The sequence below is a fragment of the Pseudophryne corroboree genome, chromosome 9, assembly GCF_028390025.1.
Source record: "Pseudophryne corroboree isolate aPseCor3 chromosome 9, aPseCor3.hap2, whole genome shotgun sequence".
NCBI lineage: Eukaryota > Metazoa > Chordata > Amphibia > Anura > Myobatrachidae > Pseudophryne > Pseudophryne corroboree.
Genome location: NC_086452.1, coordinates 4996370 through 5017947, shown reverse-complemented (window position 1 = coordinate 5017947; position 21578 = coordinate 4996370). Strand labels below are relative to the sequence as shown.

Genomic DNA, 21578 nt, shown 5'->3' with positions numbered 1-21578 from the left:
CTCACTCATTCATCAACCCCGTCTCCCACTGTTACACCAGTCTCCTCCACTAGCTGTGCTTCCCATGACCATCCTCACTCATTCATCAACCCCGTCTCCCACTGTTACACCAGTCTCCTCCACTAGCTGTCCTTCCCATGACCATCCTCACTCATTCATCAACCCCGTCATCCACTGTTACACCAGTCTCCTCCACTAGCTGTGCTTCCCATGACCATCCTCACTCATTCATCAACCCCGTCTCCCACTGTTACACCAGTCTCCTCCACTAGCTGTCCGTCCCATGACCATCCTCACTCATTCATCAACCCCGTCTCCCACTGTTACACCAGTCTCCTCCACTAGCTGTCCTTCCCATGACCATCCTCACTCATTCATCAACCCCGTCTCCCACTGTTACACCAGTCTCCTTCACTAGCTGTCCTTCCCATGACCATCCTCACTCATTCATCAACCCCGTCATCCACTGTTACACCAGTCTCCTCCACTAGCTGTGCTTCCCATGACCATCCTCACTCATTCATCAACCCCGTCTCCCACTGTTACACCAGTCTCCTCCACTAGCTGTCCGTCCCATGACCATCCTCACTCATTCATCAACCCCGTCTCCCACTGTTACACCAGTCTCCTCCACTAGCTGTCCGTCCCATGACCATCCTCACTCATTCATCAACCCCGTCACCCACTGTTACACCAGTCTCCTCCACTAGCTGTCCGTCCCATGACCATCCTCACTCATTCATCAACCCCGTCTCCCACTGTTACACCAGTCTCCTCCACTAGCTGTCCTTCCCATGACTATCCTCACTCATTCATCAACCCCGTCTCCCACTGTTACACCAGTCTCCTCCACTAGCTAGAAAAAAGAACCAAAACGTGCGCAAAAGGAAGAGCCAATCAAAAAATATTTGGATTAATTAATTTTTATTTTGTTATTTTTGTTTTTATTAAATATTATTTAATTGTAGTTAATACCAAATAAATTAATTGTAAATATATTCCTTAGAGTGACCACAATAAGATATTGAAAATAATATTAAAATGGATAAAATACCACAATCATGAAATATATAACCATCTATTAATTTCTCATATATGGTTAGTATTCCAAAAGACCAATAATGGATACAAATGTATAGAATCCTGAAAAACACTGGCTGGCCAGCCTTAATTAGTACTTAATAAATTGTGCACAAACAAAATGTATCAAAGATCAATAGAGTATACAAATGAAAGATGTATTGCCTGTAGGATATCATAAAATTGCATAAACAATAAGAACTCAAGATTCTTCCAATAACGATCTAAACTAGTAGTGGTTAACAGTTATTCATGTATCCAAAGGTCTCGTACGGCTCATTAGCTCCTAACCTCGTACGGCTGCTGATGTGAATGCTAAATGTTGGAGCAAATGAATAGAAGCCAGTCCCGTCCTTTTGACCAATGCTATTGAAAAAGTCTCGATAAAGGCACCTAGCCTTAAGTAGCCGTTAATGTGGGCAGCCAATGCCGTAGAATTACAGTCCCGTATTAAGATGATTAATATGAATAAATAAAATTACTAATACATAGTCCCGAATGGCTCAAATAGCCCCTAGCCTAGTGAGGCCATAGGTGTGGGTGGCTAAAATGACGGGATAATGTATAAATAAATAAAACACCGTCTCACTCGTAGCAATCTCACCCGTGCCAGTAAATGTAATAGCCGTCCGACCGGCCGGATGTTCACCGGACCTCCGCCGTTTCCAATCCACAAGCCGTTCTGTGCTGCGCTGCCTGGGTGCTCCTCCGACAGCGCGGCTGGGAAATCCTTAGGCTGGGATGTAAGAGATGGAAATATCCGTGCCAGTAAATGCAGTAGCCGTCCGACCGGCCGGATGTTCACCGGACCTCCGCCGTTTCCAATCCACAAGCCGTTCTGTGCTGCGCTGCCTGGGTGCTCCTCCGACAGCGCGGCTGGGAAATCCTTAGGCTGGGATGTAAGAGATGGAAATATCTGTGGCGGTTTAGGGCGGGTTAGGGCTGTCGGTGGTATCCGTTCGTCTCCAAATAGCCGAGAGATGGTATATAACCGTGGATCACTCCAAAGCCGTTCAACCTAACGCGTTTCTCGACCGTAGGCACTGGTTGTTTCATCAGAGGAAGTGCAAATGTCCGTCCCATGACCATCCTCACTCATGCATCAACCCCATCACCCACTGTTACACCAGTCTCCTCTACTAGCTGTCCGTCCCATGACCATCCTCACTCATTCATCAACCCCGTCATCCACTGTTACACCAGTCTCCTCCACTAGCTGTCCTTCCCATGACCATCCTCACTCATTCATCAACCCCATCTCCCACTGTTACACCAGTCTCCTCCACTAGCTGTCCGTCCCATGACCATCCTCACTCATTCATCAACCCCGTCACCCACTGTTACACCAGTCTCCTCCACTAGCTGTCCGTCCCATGACCATCCTCACTCATTCATCAACCCCGTCTCCCACTGTTACACCAGTCTCCTCCACTAGCTGTCCTTCCCATGACTATCCTCACTCATTCATCAACCCCGTCTCCCACTGTTACACCAGTCTCCTCCACTAGCTGTCCGTCCCATGACCATCCTCACTCATGCATCAACCCCATCACCCACTGTTACACCAGTCTCCTCCACTAGCTGTCCGTCCCATGACCATCCTCACTCATTCATCAACCCCGTCATCCACTGTTACACCAGTCTCCTCCACTAGCTGTCCTTCCCATGACCATCCTCACTCATTCATCAACCCCGTCTCCCACTGTTACACCAGTCTCCTCCACTAGCTGTCCGTCCCATGACCATCCTCACTCATTCATCAACCCCGTCTCCCACTGTTACACCAGTCTCCTCCACTAGCTGTCCTTCCCATGACCATCCTCACTCATTCATCAACCCCGTCTCCCACTGTTACACCAGTCTCCTCCACTAGCTGTCCGTCCCATGACCATCCTCACTCATTCATCAACCCCGTCTCCCACTGTTACACCAGTCTCCTCCACTAGCTGTCCGTCCCATGACCATCCTCACTCATTCATCAACCCCGTCTCCCACTGTTACACCAGTCTCCTCCACTAGCTGTCCGTCCCATGACCATCCTCACTCATTCATCAACCCCGTCTCCCACTGTTACACCAGTCTCCTCCACTAGCTGTCCGTCCCATGACCATCCTCACTCATTCATCAACCCCGTCTCCCACTGTTACACCAGTCTCCTCCACTAGCTGTCCTTCCCATGACCATCCTCACTCATTCATCAACCCCGTCTCCCACTGTTACACCAGTCTCCTCCACTAGCTGTCCGTCCCATGACCATCCTCACTCATTCATCAACCCCGTCTCCCACTGTTACACCAGTCTCCTCCACTAGCTGTCCTTCCCATGACCATCCTCACTCATTCATCAACCCCGTCTCCCACTGTTACACCAGTCTCCTCCACTAGCTGTCCGTCCCATGACCATCCTCACTCATTCATCAACCCCGTCTCCCACTGTTACACCAGTCTCCTCCACTAGCTGTGCTTCCCATGACCATCCTCACTCATTCATCAACCCCGTCTCCCACTGTTACACCAGTCTCCTCCACTAGCTGTCCTTCCCATGACCATCCTCACTCATTCATCAACCCCGTCATCCACTGTTACACCAGTCTCCTCCACTAGCTGTGCTTCCCATGACCATCCTCACTCATTCATCAACCCCGTCTCCCACTGTTACACCAGTCTCCTCCACTAGCTGTCCTTCCCATGACCATCCTCACTCATTCATCAACCCCGTCTCCCACTGTTACACCAGTCTGCTCCACTAGCTGTCCTTCCCATGACCATCCTCACTCATTCATCAACCCCGTCTCCCACTGTTACACCAGTCTCCTCCACTAGCTGTCCTTCCCATGACCATCCTCACTCATTCATCAACCCCGTCTCCCACTGTTACACCAGTCTGCTCCACTAGCTGTCCTTCCCATGACCATCCTCACTCATTCATCAACCCCGTCTCCCACTGTTACACCAGTCTCCTCCACTAGCTGTCCGTCCCATGACCATCCTCACTCATTCATCAACCCCATCACCCACTGTTACACCAGTCTCCTCCACTAGCTGTCCGTCCCATGACCATCCTCACTCATTCATCAACCCCGTCTCCCACTGTTACACCAGTCTCCTCCACTAGCTGTGCTTCCCATGACCATCCTCACTCATTCATCAACCCCGTCTCCCACTGTTACACCAGTCTCCTCCACTAGCTGTCCTTCCCATGACCATCCTCACTCATTCATCAACCCCGTCATCCACTGTTACACCAGTCTCCTCCACTAGCTGTGCTTCCCATGACCATCCTCACTCATTCATCAACCCCGTCTCCCACTGTTACACCAGTCTCCTCCACTAGCTGTCCGTCCCATGACCATCCTCACTCATTCATCAACCCCGTCTCCCACTGTTACACCAGTCTCCTCCTCTAGCTGTCCTTCCCATGACCATCCTCACTCATTCATCAACCCCGTCTCCCACTGTTACACCAGTCTCCTTCACTAGCTGTCCTTCCCATGACCATCCTCACTCATTCATCAACCCCGTCATCCACTGTTACACCAGTCTCCTCCACTAGCTGTGCTTCCCATGACCATCCTCACTCATTCATCAACCCCGTCTCCCACTGTTACACCAGTCTCCTCCACTAGCTGTCCGTCCCATGACCATCCTCACTCATTCATCAACCCCGTCTCCCACTGTTACACCAGTCTCCTCCACTAGCTGTCCGTCCCATGACCATCCTCACTCATTCATCAACCCCGTCACCCACTGTTACACCAGTCTCCTCCACTAGCTGTCCGTCCCATGACCATCCTCACTCATTCATCAACCCCGTCTCCCACTGTTACACCAGTCTCCTCCACTAGCTGTTCTTCCCATGACTATCCTCACTCATTCATCAACCCCGTCTCCCACTGTTACACCAGTCTCCTCCACTAGCTAGAAAAAAGAACCAAAACGTGCGCAAAAGGAAGAGCCAATCAAAAAATATTTGGATTAATTAATTTTTATTTTGTTATTTTTGTTTTTATTAAATATTATTTAATTGTAGTTAATACCAAATAAATTAATTGTAAATATATTCCTTAGAGTGACCACAATAAGATATTGAAAATAATATTAAAATGGATAAAATACCACAATCATGAAATATATAACCATCTATTAATTTCTCATATATGGTTAGTATTCCAAAAGACCAATAATGGATACAAATGTATAGAATCCTGAAAAACACTGGCTGGCCAGCCTTAATTAGTACTTAATAAATTGTGCACAAAAAAAATGTATCAAAGATCAATAGAGTATACAAATGAAAGATGTATTGCCTGTAGGATATCATAAAATTGCATAAACAATAAGAACTCAAGATTCTTCCAATAACGATCTAAACTAGTAGTGGTTAACCGTTATTCATGTATCCAAAGGTCTCGTACGGCTCATTAGCTCCTAACCTCGTACGGCTGCTGATGTGAATGCTAAATGTTGGAGCAAATGAATAGAAGCCAGTCCCGTCCTTTTGACCAATGCTATTGAAAAAGTCTCGATAAAGGCACCTAGCCTTAAGTAGCCGTTAATGTGGGCAGCCAATGCCGTAGAATTACAGTCCCGTATTAAGATGATTAATATGAATAAATAAAATTACTAATACATAGTCCCGAATGGCTCAAATAGCCCCTAGCCTAGTGAGGCCATAGGTGTGGGTGGCTAAAATGACGGGATAATGTATAAATAAATAAAACACCGTCTCACTCGTAGCAATCTCACCCGTGCCAGTAAATGTAATAGCCGTCCGACCGGCCGGATGTTCACCGGACCTCCGCCGTTTCCAATCCACAAGCCGTTCTGTGCTGCGCTGCCTGGGTGCTCCTCCGACAGCGCGGCTGGGAAATCCTTAGGCTGGGATGTAAGAGATGGAAATATCCGTGCCAGTAAATGCAGTAGCCGTCCGACCGGCCGGATGTTCACCGGACCTCCGCCGTTTCCAATCCACAAGCCGTTCTGTGCTGCGCTGCCTGGGTGCTCCTCCGACAGCGCGGCTGGGAAATCCTTAGGCTGGGATGTAAGAGATGGAAATATCTGTGGCGGTTTAGGGCGGGTTAGGGCTGTCGGTGGTATCCGTTCGTCTCCAAATAGCCGAGAGATGGTATATAACCGTGGATCACTCCAAAGCCGTTCAACCTAACGCGTTTCTCGACCGTAGGCACTGGTTGTTTCATCAGAGGAAGTGCAAATGTCCGTCCCATGACCATCCTCACTCATGCATCAACCCCATCACCCACTGTTACACCAGTCTCCTCCACTAGCTGTCCGTCCCATGACCATCCTCACTCATTCATCAACCCCGTCATCCACTGTTACACCAGTCTCCTCCACTAGCTGTCCTTCCCATGACCATCCTCACTCATTCATCAACCCCGTCTCCCACTGTTACACCAGTCTCCTCCACTAGCTGTCCGTCCCATGACCATCCTCACTCATTCATCAACCCCGTCACCCACTGTTACACCAGTCTCCTCCACTAGCTGTCCGTCCCATGACCATCCTCACTCATTCATCAACCCCGTCTCCCACTGTTACACCAGTCTCCTCCACTAGCTGTCCTTCCCATGACTATCCTCACTCATTCATCAACCCCGTCTCCCACTGTTACACCAGTCTCCTCCACTAGCTGTCCGTCCCATGACCATCCTCACTCATGCATCAACCCCATCACCCACTGTTACACCAGTCTCCTCCACTAGCTGTCCGTCCCATGACCATCCTCACTCATTCATCAACCCCGTCATCCACTGTTACACCAGTCTTCTCCACTAGCTGTCCTTCCCATGACCATCCTCACTCATGCATCAACCCCGTCACCCACTGTTACACCAGTCTTCTCCACTAGCTGTCCTTCCCATGACCATCCTCACTCATTCATCAACCCCGTCATCCACTGTTACACCAGTCTTCTCCACTAGCTGTCCTTCCCATGACCATCCTCACTCATGCATCAACCCCGTCACCCACTGTTACACCAGTCTTCTCCACTAGCTGTCCTTCCCATGACCATCCTCACTCATTCATCAACCCCGTCATCCACTGTTACACCAGTCTTCTCCACTAGCTGTCCTTCCCATGACCATCCTCACTCATGCATCAACCCCGTCACCCACTGTTACACCAGTCTTCTCCACTAGCTGTCCTTCCCATGACCATCCTCACTCATGCATCAACCCCGTCACCCACTGTTACACCAGTCTCCTCCACTAGCTGTCCTTCCCATGACCATCCTCACTCATTCATCAACCCCGTCATCCACTGTTACACCAGTCTCCTCCACTAGCTGTCGTTCCCATGACCATCCTCACTCATTCATCAACCCCATCATCAATGTCCTCCACTAGCTGTGCTTCCCATGACCATCCTCACTCATTCATCAACCCCGTCATCCACTGTTACACCAGTCTCCTCCACTAGCTGTCCTTCCCATGATCATCCTCACTCATTCATCAACCCCATCATCAATGTCCTCCACTAGCTGTGCTTCCCATGACCATCCTCACTCATTCATCAACCCCGTCATCCACTGTTACACCAGTCTTCTCCACTGGCTGTCCTTCCCATGACCATCCTTCACTCATTCATCAACCCCATCACTAATCCCTTCACCCACTGTTACCCTAATCTCTTCCCCTAGCCGTCCTCGCACTTCTATGCCTGTCTGGGTATCTCATCTGGAGAAACTGGAAACGAAAGAATACAAAGAGTATGAACTTTGATAATCCCGTTTATCGGAAAACAACTGAAGAGGAAGAGGAGGAGGAAGAAGAGATTCACATTGGTCGAACATCACAGATTGGACATGTCTACCCAGCTGTGAGTATAACAGTGGGTACTATAATATTATTACTATTACCACAGGCAGTGTCTCCTCTTCAGTATAACTTGGGTTAGAACTGTTAGTTGTATTAATCAACACTTCAATTTGAATCCAGATCAGCGGGAAGCTGCGCGGTCTCTTTGTTCTGTCCCTATGTGACTGAGCCCCTAATAACGCCACATTTCCTGTTCTCATTGTGTCTTTCCCAGCGCGTGGCGTTAAGCTTGGAAGATGACGACTTACCTTGAAGCCCAGCACAACAAACACTGCAGCTGTTCCCGTGTTTTCCCAGCGTAAACATGACCAGCATAACATATTACATGCTACGCCGCCAGCAAACCTTAGCACGTATCCTTGTCACATGCGTGTGATGTCATGGGTCCCGCTCGTCAGCGAGATCGCGGCATTGAGTAGATCTTGTGTTACAGGCAGAGGAGAAAACTCACCGACTCACCTCTGGATTATTCCAGACTCATCCCTTTCTTATTTATTTTGCTGATGGACAACCACAAAAATTCCACGTTTCAGACATCCAAAGGATGTAAAGGTTTGTGTGTGTAATCTTTTATACAGATTTTTACTTGATCCGAGGAGCGGCCCTCCCTCTGTACATAGCAGCCTCTTGGGACAAACAACCATTTTAATATATTATATTTATAGAAGTTTTTTTGTACATAATTTAACAAGACTTTGTGGTTCTCCATCAACATATATTACATTAATGATGAAACGTAGAATTTTTTAGGATATTTATTAACCCGGGTGTGCTTGGGGCTTTTGAGGAAGGGCAGATGGCTCTGTAAATATGAGAGGGCTGAGAGTATTTATTTTCTGTATGTTCAGGGTTTATATGATTGCAGTAGAGCCCCAGGATCTATAACAGTAGGTGCACCTACCTGTCTGGTTGGTGGTAGGGAGTGTTCCATTATTTGTTTCTGTTCTCTTCTGTCTCCTTTTCTATAATTAAAACTGTCGTCCAGTAGATTAAAGGGAAAAAAAAATTGCTAAAATATTGGGACTAAAACATAAATGGTGAAAATAAATAATTACTGAACACAGTCATTTTGGGGGCCCAGAATGTGCCCCCCCCCCCCCCCCCCCCCGTGCATCTAACTCCTGAGGACAGGTGGTATGTATTTTTTAGGAACACACTGAGTAGACGTTATGTTTGTGTGCTGGTTGGTTGAGGTATCCTGGAGAGTGGGTCACAGAGATCTCCCTCACTGTATATATTCTTGGTACCAGCTCTGTGATTGGTACTGCCGATTCTAGCGGGCGTACGTTTCTGCACAGAAGAGGCAGCCATTTTGTACATTGAGTTAATATTCCTGATAATGCAGATGGCCCTTCACGTGGCACCGGTGTCATTGAAGCACAAAACACCAGTGCCACCATCATGTGATTGGTTCCTGGGGCAGCCATAGGCCGCTCTCTCACAAGATGGCTACCTGTAATGGCTGCAGGCAATGGTCACACTAGAATTCCTGTTAGGCTGAGGGACTGCTTGTGTTAGTTGGGTGATTACTGTATTGGGCCTATAAGAGGTAGGTTATAATATACTCTTGTAGGTTAGAGTGAATTCTGTGAGGGCCGCACAAACAGAACGGGCGTCTGGATAGAGCCCACCCGGGGGACATCTACTTTCCTGGGGCTAATGTATAATCTGCTACAACTTGATGACATTTTCCATCTAGCCCAACAAATACACAAATGAGTCACTTTCCCTTTCGGGACAAAATGCACGATCGGGCATCCGTGGCGTTTGCGCCTTCCACCGCCAGCCGTACCACTCTGCAGTCGCTGGTATATAAAGTGTGCAGTGTTAATATGATGTTAGTTTAGGAGGCTCCATCGTGTCCTTTGTCCAAGAGCTGCGTGTTCCACTGTTCCGTCTGTATAACAGAGGAGTCTCTTATCGCTGGAGGTGTGACCTAATACACGTTAGTAATGGCAGCGTGGAGTACGTGGCAGGAATGGCTGTATATGGTGTAGACTAGCAGAGAACAATTCCTAACACCAGCCGGGTTACACGTGACGTGGCCCCTTCTCTGCAGTGCCTGGTTCTCCTCTAGAACCACGTGCCGGTCCTACATGTGCTGGAACATCCCCCTTATTACGGAATATCACTGGGAAACTGCCCGGTGGGCTATAATGTGAGAATCACTTGTGTGCCACATGCGGTTACATGTCTGGTATTAACGCAGAGCTCCCACACACCAGCACATGTCTTCCTGCCATCTTGTATTTGGCGTTGCCCATTGTAGCCTATAGGCTACAAACCGCACTGGTTACCGGGCGGTAGTGGCCACTGATACGTGTGCAGCCTGCCGTTCCCGGAACCAGAAAGTAGTGATCACACTATTGATGTATATGGCAGGGCGCCAGGAACAGAAATGCACGCTGCCGTCTCTGCGTCAGGCCGCAGCAGGATCAGGGCGGGTTACGCACACAGTACATGACTGGGCGGAGTAACAATGGCGGCAGGCCTATGTATATGACAGGACACCAGGAACAGAAATACACGCTGCCGTCTCTGCGTCAGGCCGCAGCAGGATCAGGGCGGGTTACGCACACAGTACATGACTGGGCGGAGTAACAATGGCGGCAGGCCTATGTATATGACAGGACACCAGGAACAGAAATACACGCTGCCGTCTCTGCGTCAGGCGGCAGCAGGATCAGGGCGGGTTACGCACACAGCACATGACTGTGGGCGGAGTAACATTGGCGGCAGGCCTATGTATATGGCTGGACGCCAGGAACAGAAATACACGCTGCCGTCTCTGCGTCAGGCCGCAGCAGGATCAGGGCGGGTTACGCACACAGCACATGACTGTGGGCGGAGTAACATTGGCGGCAGGCCTATGTATATGGCAGGACGCCAGGAACAGAAATACACGCTGCCGTCTCTGCGTCAGGCCGCAGCAGGATCAGGGCGGTTTACGCACACAGCACATGACTGGGCGGAGTAACAATGGCGGCAGACCACTCATTTAGGCTGTATGATCCCATCATATCTTATATCACCTTCCCTGTCTTTGTATGTTGCCACATATTACATATTGCAGGATGCTAATAAAAGTCCCAGGTGACAAATCTGTAAGTAGGTTAAATATAGAATATTGCTTATAACACATTCTATATTCCATTCTATATAGTGACTAAGCTAATAAATCTGATATATAACATGGCGTCCGTGTCGGCTGCAGTAGACATGCGCAATGCAACGTTCCGGGACAATCGGAGTCAGGAAGACTACGGGCAGAACTTACTAACTGGCGGTTCCCTGACGGACGTCGCCAAACTACTCAATTTACTACTCAGCGATTTTGATGGGGTGTTATAAATCGCTGTTGGTTTACACGTCACCAAACCGCCACATCTATCTGGCCAATCAGGAGGTGAGGAATCACAATGCAGTTATAATTAGGGCACTCTTTATATACCCGATAATGAGGGAGATAACATTAATAATTCTATTATGCTGGGAACAGTAATATATTAGGAGACAAAGTTATTGTGTACGTTTATTAAGAGGAATATTATTTATTAGTTACGTTGAAGGGGCAATATTAATACTGTTACCCCGTCATCGAAACATTGTATCAGTTTTCAAAAGCATTTCTTATAGCTTTGGTGGTTTCTACTATTTAGCCCTAGGGGTAGAGTGATCACATGATCCTATGGTCACATGATGTTCTGTCCATGTGTTTGGTGGTTATTACAGGTGTCACCCACCTACTGTAGAGTGTGGCTGGTATATACATGATATATTTCCCTGTGGTCGGCGGCTCCCTCCTTCCTCCATATGTGCGCTCTGCGTTTGATCCAGTGTCATCGCATTTCCCCATGTGTATGTAACATTGTATCTCACAGATATGCAGCGCCTCAGTAGAATAGGATTACAGAGCCGTACAGCGGCATAACTGCGTCCCAGAGCCGTACAGCGGCATCACTGCGTCCCAGGCGAACGTTAATATTACAGCTGTCCTGCCCTCACATGTCAATGTTACCATAGTTCAGATTACAGCGAGGAGGTGGGTCATAGCGCGTGTTACACGTGGCGTCCTCTGGTGCGTCACAGGCTTTGCTGCGCTCTATGGGACAATATTTGCGGCCATATCCCTGAAAACACTTGTATTCGGAGTATCGAGTATCCCCCAAATGTATGAAGGAGGGACCGCAGCAGATATCTCCGATAGGTTTCTATGGAGGATCTTTATCAATATGCGGAATGCGAAGTATTCCCGGTATGGGCCCCCGCATGGCGGCAGCCCGCTATAAGGTACACATCAGTCCTGCAGAGTTCCCTAGAAACCTCCAATGGAATTGGCCTCTATGCATGGCGGTCAGGCTTACCGCACGTGTGCAGAAGCCGCGGCACCGCACTCAGCACATCGCAGGGACGGTGATACATTCCCTGATGTGATCGCATTTTACAGTGCAATCCTGGGCGCTAGATTGTGTTGGAAAATGCGATTATTGATAAATGGAGCCCTATATCTTTCTGTACAGCCAAGTTACCTTCTACACAGTAGTGTGCCCAGCCTATTACCAACATGCCCCCCCAGTGTCCACTTCCCCCCACAGCGACGGGCGCCCTCGTGAAGATAAAGACACTGTGCGGATTTTCGGTGCCCGTCTGCATGCAGGTAATGCTGTGTTGTTGTTGGGCCAGATTTCGAGGTGCCCGCCTCCATTTCTCACACATTCTCAAGAAAGGGAGTGTGTGTTCCTCTTGCGCACTGCGGCAAACTGCGCAAGCCCTGTGACGCTCACCATGCGTATATGAGCAACACTCAAGTGCATCCGATCTTTTCACCATTGGGCGCAATGTACAGCCACTGACTGGTGCTCCCATAACACGCCCTGGACACTCCCTCTCTTTGTGACTTTGTCACCTCCCAGTCTTCACCCTGACCCGCCCATGGATTGCAGAAACCACCTCAGGTAATACCGATGTTCTTCACGCATGCGCAGTTTGCAGATTATCGCTCCTAACGTGCATCTTCTATGCCCATTAACCTCATTTCTGCTGAACAATCGCACCGGTGTCTTGGTCTCAGCAATGCTGGTGGTAGTGACCGCGTCACCTCCTGTGTCACTAGACCACATATCATTCTCTGTAGCCGCTATGCAGCTGTGTCTCTGATGAGACATTGTCATTTCCTGGTGACCACTCATAAAAGCCATATTCTATATAAAGCAGAAGGCAGGTTATCCTCACCCACTGTGGCCACAGAAATCTGCGGATGCAAAGGATGCTGGGAGAACATGGCGCATCTCCTCACTGAGCTCAGGGCACAAACATTGGAGAATTCACTCCCCAGTAGACATTACTTGGTTGGTTACTCACAGGGGCTCATTCACTCCTCGGTAGATATTACTTGGTTGGATACTCGTAGGGGCTTATTTACTCCTCTGAAGACATTACTTGGTTGGATACTCATAGGGGCTCATTCAATCCTCGGTAGATATTACTTGGTTGGACACTCAAGAGGGGCTCATTCGCTCCTCTATAGACATTACTTGGTTGGATACTCATAAGGGCTCATTACTTCCCAGTAGATATTACTTGGTTGGATACTCATAGGGGCTCCTTCACTCCTCTATAGGCATTACTTGGTTGGATACTCATAGGGGCCCATTCACTCCTCTAAAGACATTAATTGATTGGATACTCATAGGGGCCCATTCACTCCTCTATAAACATTACTTGGTTGGATACTCGTAGGGGCTCATTTACTTCTCTGAAGACATTACTTGGTTGGATACTCATAGGGGCTCATTCAATCCTCGGTAGATATTACTTGGTTGGACACTCAGAGGGGCTCATTCACTCCTTTGTAGACATTACTTGGTTGGATACTCACAGGGGCTCATTCACTCCTCGGTAGATATTACTTGGTTGGATACTCATAGGGGCTCATTCACTCCTCGGTAGATATTACTTGGTTGGACACTCAGAGGGGCTCATTCGCTCCTTTGTAGACATTACTTGGTTGGATACTCACAGGGGCTCATTCACTCCTCGGTAGACATTACTTGGTTGGATACTCACAGGGGCTCATTCACTCCTCTGTAGACATTACTTGGTTGGATACTCATAGGGGCTCATTAACTCCTCTGTAGACATTACTTGGTTGGATACTCACAGGGGCTCATTCATCCTCTGTAGATATTACTTGGTTGGATACTCATAGGGGCTCATTCAATCCTCTGTAGATATTACTTGGTTGGATACTCATAGGGGCTCATTCAATCCTCTGTAGATATTACTTGGTTGGACACTCATAGGGGCTCATTCACTCCCCGGTAGACATTACTTGGTTGGATACTCATAGGGACTCATTCACTTCACTCCTTTGTAGACATTACTTGGTTGGATACTCATAGGGGCTCATTAACTCCTCTGTAGACATTACTTGGTTGGATACTCATAGGGGCTCATTAACTCCTCTGTAGACATTACTTGGTTGGATACTCACAGGGGCTCATTCATCCTCTGTAGATATTACTTGGTTGGATACTCATAGGGGCTCATTCAATCCTCTGTAGATATTACTTGGTTGGACACTCATAGGGGCTCATTCACTCCCCGGTAGACATTACTTGGTTGGATACTCATAGGGACTCATTCACTTCACTCCTTTGTAGACATTACTTGGTTGGATACTCATAGGGGCTCATTAACTCCTCTGTAGACATTACTTGGTTGGATACTCACAGGGGCTCATTCATCCTCGGTAGATATTACTTGGTTGGATACTCATAGAGGCTTAATCACTTCTCTGTAGACATTACTTGGTTGGATACTCATAGGGGCTCATTCAATCCTCTGTAGATATTACTTGGTTGGACACTCACAGGGGCTCATTCACTCCTCTGTAGACATTACTTTGTTGGATACTCATAGGGGCTCATTCACTCCCCGGTAGACATTACTTGGTTGGATACTCATAGGGGCTCATTAACTCCTCTGTAGACATTACTTGGTTGGATACTCACAGGGGCTCATTCATCCTCGGTAGATATTACTTGGTTGGATACTCATAGAGGCTTAATCACTTCTCTGTAGACATTACTTGGTTGGATACTCATAGGGGCTCATTCAATCCTCTGTAGATATTACTTGGTTGGACACTCACAGGGGCTCATTCACTCCTCTGTAGACATTACTTGGTTGGATACTCATAGGGGCTCATTCTCTCCCCGGTAGACATTACTTGGTTGGATACTCATAGGGACTCATTCACTCCTCTGTAGACATTACTTGGTTGGATACTCACAGGGGCTCATTCACTCCTCTGTAGACATTACTTGGTTGGATACTCATAGGGGCTCATTCACTCCTCTGAAGACATTACTTGGTTGGATATTCATAGGGGCTCATTCACTCCTCGGTAGACATTACATGGTTGGATACTCATAGGGGCTCATTCACTCCTCTGTAGACATTACTTGGTTGGATACTCATAGGGGCTCATTCATTCCTTGGTAGATATTACTTGGTTGGACACTCAGAGGATCTCATTCACTCCTTTGTAGACATTACTTGGTTGGATACTCACAGGGGCTCATTCACTCCTCGGTAGATATTACTTGGTGGATACTCACAGGGGCTCATTCACTCCTTTTGTAGACATTACTTGGTTGGATACTCAAGGGCTTATTCACTCCTCTGTAGACATTACTTGGTTGGATACTCACAGGGGCTCATTCACGCCTCTGTAGACATTACTTGGTTAGATACTCACGGGCTTATTCACTCCTCGGTAGATATTACTTGGTTGGATACTAATAGGGCTCTTGTTTAGTGCACAGTACTTTCTTGGTCAAACAAAATGGCTGAAACATTGCCAACAGTAAGTTAATAGAAACGGTCCATGTCAAACTCTCTAAATGAGCACAGATATAATTCCAACTACTGCATGTTGGTGTATGTATATTTATGTATGTTTGCGTGTGTATGGGTGTATATGTATGTATGGGTACACGCAGTACATGTCATGCAGGACTCTGAGTGAGTGGGTGCATTGCAGGCTGGCCCAGCATTGTATAAGGGCACTTTACATTCATCTAACCAACATAGGTACAGGTCAACCAAAGTTGTTCATATTTTTTAAATAAGGGTTGAATTTCTTAAATCACATTTCTTTTTATATATATATATGCAGATAAAATGTGTATTTACCAGAGCTCTGTTTGTTGACCCCCCCGCCTGCAGTTACCTTAGATGTTGGGGGGGTAATGTAACCCCTGCATTACCACAAGTGAGGTTGGAGGACAATGTGTGTGAGGTGCACTGTGGTACCTGGTACTGGGGTGTAGGAACATCTGTAAATAAATACCATGTCTTACTTAACCCATATTCTTAACTTGTTGTACAATTATGACCTGTTTCTACATAGAAAATAAAACTTTTTTACCCTACATATCCGTGTTGTGTAATCATTGGCAGAATTCCTAGCCAGTCATTGCGTTACATTAGGCAACTGTGTTAGGAACACAAAACCTCTTATTGCGACTCGCACAATCCAGATTATCGTTCCACCAGCGCGGTTTCCTCGTGTGAAGCCTGGAAATTAATGGTATAGTAGGAAGTGCGTTGCATACAGTTGCGTTACACTGCAGAGTCTCCCTTTAGGATGTCATTCTCATTAGAAAAAGCTCTAATTTTCGCAGCATCGTGCCTAGAATCACGTCCATCTGAAGAAATGTAGCCATGGTAAAGAATGAACTACATCGTGCCCCGGGCTTTCCTCAAACCATGACTGGTCTATCCTAACCTAATATTCACCACTTAGGACTTTCCATTTCCATTAGAACACGCAGCAGACACTCACAGCATATGTCATAAAGAGCACCGGTTCAGTCTCTCCTCATCACTAGGCCAGTTCCCCTAGGAGGGAGAGGAAGGTGGTGAGGCTGTTGTGGACACATTCAATGAGCTTGGAAGCGTAGGGGAAGAGGGAGATGGGGCAGTAGTAAAAGAATGGGGGAGACTAGAGTATGTTTTGAAAGAAGAGGGGAAGAGATAAATTGAGGAGGTGGGCAATGTGGGAGAAGGTGGCGTGAAGGACATGAGGGAGCAGATGGGAGGATGGACAGAAGGACACGGACAGCATTCCCCAGGAAGTGTTGGATAAAGGACCAGTTCAGTCAATCTTCTGAGGAGGGGGGGGGGGGGGGGGTGGACTGAAGAGGGCCGATGCCATTGGGGATTAATGTTGGAGTTAAAGTCAGATGTGGGGAATTAAAAGGTGGCTATATGGGTTTTGGGGAATAGTGTATGAGAAGTGAAAGGGCAGAGCCTGTAGGAAGAGAGGCAATTGAGGAAATCACTGTGAGGGAGTGCAATTCCCACCATAGGGACTCCAGAGCGGGAGCATTTTTGGAGAGGACTGGTCAGAGTAGCGTACTACGATGAGGGGATGTCCTAGGCTTATAGTGACTGCTGGGGCAGCAGGGTCCAGGGTAAGGATGAGCACATGGTCTTAGATGGAAACAGCCAAGTTGGAGTCAGAAAGGATGGTGTGGGGGAGAGAAGGGAATCTACAGAGGAGAACAAGCTGAAAGGGTCAAGGGAATCTAGATTTTACCTGGTGAGAGTTCAGGTGTAAAAGTTGTATTATCCTAATGCAGAAATTAAATGGAGAAACGCGTTAAGGTTATGCACCACCCAATTCAGCTGTCAGGCTATACATTGCTATTACGGGGTCTTCATGAATAATGAAGTATTCTCTGCCACACATCACAGTGAGGATGAAACAACAAAACATTGTTTTTGTACACTTACACCTGGGGGTATATTTACTAAGGTCCCGATTTTGTCCAAGTTTGTTTTCTTTTTCTACGTGTCATCTCGGGAATTTACTAAACACAAATCTTGGCAGTGTTGGGGCTATTCGTATTTTTTTTCCTGGCTGAGTTCACAAATACGAATGAATAGACCATTGGTCAAACACGCCTGTTATTTGATACAACTTGGTAATTTACTAAGAATTCGTATTCCCAATCACTGCCGACAATAGCCAAACACTGCCAGGAAAGCATAGAATTCGTTAAGAAAAATTAGGATTTTAATTACCTACCGGTAAATCCTTTTCTCGTAGTCCGTAGTGGATGCTGGGGTCCACATTGGTACCATGGGGTATAGACGAGTCCACTAGGAGCCATTGGCACTTTAAGAGTTTAACAGTGTGGGCTGGCTCCTCCCTCTATGCCTCTCCTACCAGACTCAGTCTAGAAACTGTGCTCGAGGAGACAGACAACTTTAAGAGAAGGATTTTACACAGATAGTGGTGAGATTCATACCAAATCACACATACAAGGCAAACCAAGCTAACCAACCTGAAAATTCAGCAACGGCTGAGCAAGTTACTTAACCAAGTAACAAAAACAGTACTTAACCAAGAACCAAGCAGTACTGAACTAAGTAACCACTGCAGGATCACGAAGCGCTGGGCGGGCGCCCAGCATCTTCTACGGACTATGAGAAAAGGATTTACCAGTAGGAAATTAAAATCCTATTTTCTCTTACGTCCTAGAGGATGCTGGGGTCCACATTGGTACCATGGAGATGTACCAAAGCTCCCAGATTGGGTGGCAGAGCGTGGAGGCTCCTGCAGAACTGATCGACCAAATTTTAGGTCCTCAGAGGCCACAGTATCGAACTTGTAGAATTTAGCAAACGTGTTTGACCCAGACCAAGTAGCCGCTCGGCAAAGCTGTAAAGCCGAGACATCCCGGCCAGCCGCCCAGGAAGAACCCACTTTACGAGTAGAGTGGGCCTTAACAGATTTTGGACACGGCAATCCAGCCGTAGAATACGCATGCTGGATAGTGAACCTGATCCAGCGAGAGATCGTCTGCTTAGAAGCAGGACACCCAAGTTTCTTGGGATCATACAGGACAAACAGAGTCCGATTTTCTGTGACGAGCAGTCCTCTTCACATAAATTTTCAGAGCCCTTACAACATCCAAGGACTTTGATGGAATTGAGGAGTCTGTAGCAACTGGCACCACAATAGGTTGATTGGTATGAAAAGCCGACACAACCTTTGGAAGAAACTGCTGACGTGTCTGGAGCTCAGCTCTATCCTCATGGAAGATCAAGTAGCTGCTTTTACAAGACAAAGCTCCCAACTCCGACACACATCTAGCAGAAGCTAAGGCCAACAAAGTGACAGCCTTCCACGTGAGAATCTTGACCTCCAACCTCCTGTAGAGGCTCAAACCAATCCGATTGGAGGAACTGCAACACCACATTAAGACCCCAGGGTGCCGTAGGCGGCAAAAAGGGAGGTTGGATGTGCAAAACGCCTTTCAAGAAAGTCTGAACCTCAGGGAGGGAAGCCAGCTATTTCTGGAAGAAAATGGATAAGGCCTAAATCTGGAACTTTACGGATCCCAATCTCAGGCCCATATCCACACCTGCTTGTAGGAAGAGGAGAAACCGTCCCAGTTGAAACGCCACTGTAGGAAATTTCTTGGATTCACACCAAGATACATACTTTTTCCAAATACGATGGTAATGTTTAGACGTTACTCCTTTCCTAGCTGGTATCAGTATAGGAATAACCTTGTTCGGAAATGCCCTTCCGAGCTAATATCTGGCATTCAACCTCCATGCCGTTAAACATAGCCGTGGTAAGTCTTGATAGGCGAACGGCCCCTGTTGCAGAAGGTCCTCTCGAAGAGGAAGAGGCCTCGGATCTTCCAGCAGTAACTCCAGAAGATTCGCCAGTCCGGAGCAATGAGGATTGCCTGAACTCTTGTTCTCCTTATGAGTTTTATAACTCTTGGAATGAGTGGAAGTGGAGGAAGCACGTACACCGACTGGAACACCCACGGAGTCACTAGGGCGTCCACTGCCACGGCTTGCAGGTCCCTCGACCTGGAACAATACAGCCGAAGCTTCAAGTTGAGATGAGAGGCCATCATGTCTATTTGAGGTAAACCCCAAAGATCTGTTACCTCTGTGAACACCTCCGGATGGAGTCCCCACTCTCCTGGATGGAGATCGTGTCTGCTGAGGAAGTCTGCTTCCCAGTTGTCCACTCCCGGAATGAAGATTGCTGACAGCGCCAACGCATGTTTTTCTGCCCAGAGGATGATTTTTGTTACCTCTGACATTGCAGCTCTGCTCTTCGTTCCGCCCTGTCGGTTTATGTAAGACACCGTCGTTACATTGTCCGACTGCACTTGAATGGCTCGATCTCGCAGAAGATGAGCCGCTTGAAGACCGTTGTAGACGGCTTTTAGTTCCAGAATGTTTATTGGAAGGCTGGATTCCAGGCTTGACCACCGTCCTTGTAAGGTTTCTCCATGAGTGACTGCGCCCCAGCCCCGGAGACTTGCATCCGTGGTAAGAAGGATCCATTCCTGAATCCCGAACCTGCGGCCCTCCAGAAGGTGAGGTAGTTGCAGCCACCAGAGGAGTGAAATCCTTGCTTTCGGCGACAGACATATCCTTATGTGCATATGTAGATGAAAACCCGACCACTTGTCTAGGAGATCCAATTGGAAAGATCGAGCATGAAATCTTCCGTATTGTAGAGCCTCGTAAGCGGCAACCATCTTCCCCAGAAGGCGAATGCACTGATGAACGGAAACCCGGGCTGGCTTCAGGACATCCCGAACCATTGTTTAAATCACCAATGCTTTCTCCTCCATTAGAAACACCCTCTGCACTTCCGTGTCAAGGATCATCCCCAGGAAAGACAATCTCCTTGTCGGCTCCAAATGTAACTTTGGTAGGTTCAGAATCCAACCATGGACCCTGAGCAGATGAGTCGTGAGAGCAATGGACTGCAACAGCTTCTCCGTGGACGACGCCTTTATCAGCAGATCATCCAGGTATGGAATTATGGGGGTCATTCCGAGTTGTTCGCTCGCTAGCTGTTTTTTAGCAGCCATGCAAACGCTATGCCACCTCCCACTGGGAGTGTATCTTAGCTTAGCAGAAGTGCGAACGAAAGGATCGCACAGCAGCTACAAAATAATTTTGTGCAGTTTCAGAGTAGCTTCAGACCTACTCAGCGCTTGCGATCACTTCAGACTATTCAGTTCCTGTTTTGCCGTCATGAACACGCCCTGCGTTCGCCCAGCCACGCCTGCGTTTTTCCTGGCACGCTTGCGTTTTTTCGAACACTCCATGAAAACGGCCAGTTGACACCCAGAAACGCCCACTTCATGTCAATCACTCTGCGGCCACCAGTGCGACTGAAAAGCTTCGCTAGACCATGTGTAAAACTACATCGGTCGTTGTGAAAGTACGTCGCGCGTGCGCATTGCTCTGCATACGCATGCGCAGAAGTGCCTTTTTTTGCATCATCGCAGCACAGCGAACATTTTCAGCTAGCGATCAACTCGGAATGACCCCCTATGTTCACTCCCTGCCTGTGGAGGAGAACCATAATTTCTGCCATCACCTTGGTGAACACCCTCGGTGCCGTGGAGAGACTGAATGGCAGTGCCTGAAACTGATAGTGACTGTCTAACAGTGCAAATCTGAGATAAGCCTGGTGCGGAGGCCAAAACGAAATGTGGAGATACGCATCCTTGATATTTAGGGATACCAGAAACTCCCCCTCCTCCAGACCTGAGATCACTGCTCTCAGAGACTCAATTTTGAATTTGAACTCCTTAAG

At 47.7% G+C, this 21578-nt stretch overlaps 1 protein-coding gene across 2 annotated transcripts in view; it reads left to right on the top strand.

The window, feature by feature from the left end:
- LRP8 (LDL receptor related protein 8) overlaps positions 1–16356 on the top strand; it is a 299017-nt gene extending 282661 nt beyond the window's left edge. For both annotated transcript variants that reach the window (XM_063938911.1, XM_063938910.1), the window contains 2 exons: positions 7741–7919; positions 8133–16356. In XM_063938911.1, the coding sequence (XP_063794981.1) occupies positions 7741–7919; positions 8133–8171 (218 nt within the window). In that variant the 3' untranslated portion in view covers positions 8172–16356. The remainder of the gene's footprint in view (positions 1–7740; positions 7920–8132) is intronic.
- The last annotated feature ends 5222 nt before the right edge of the window (positions 16357–21578 follow it).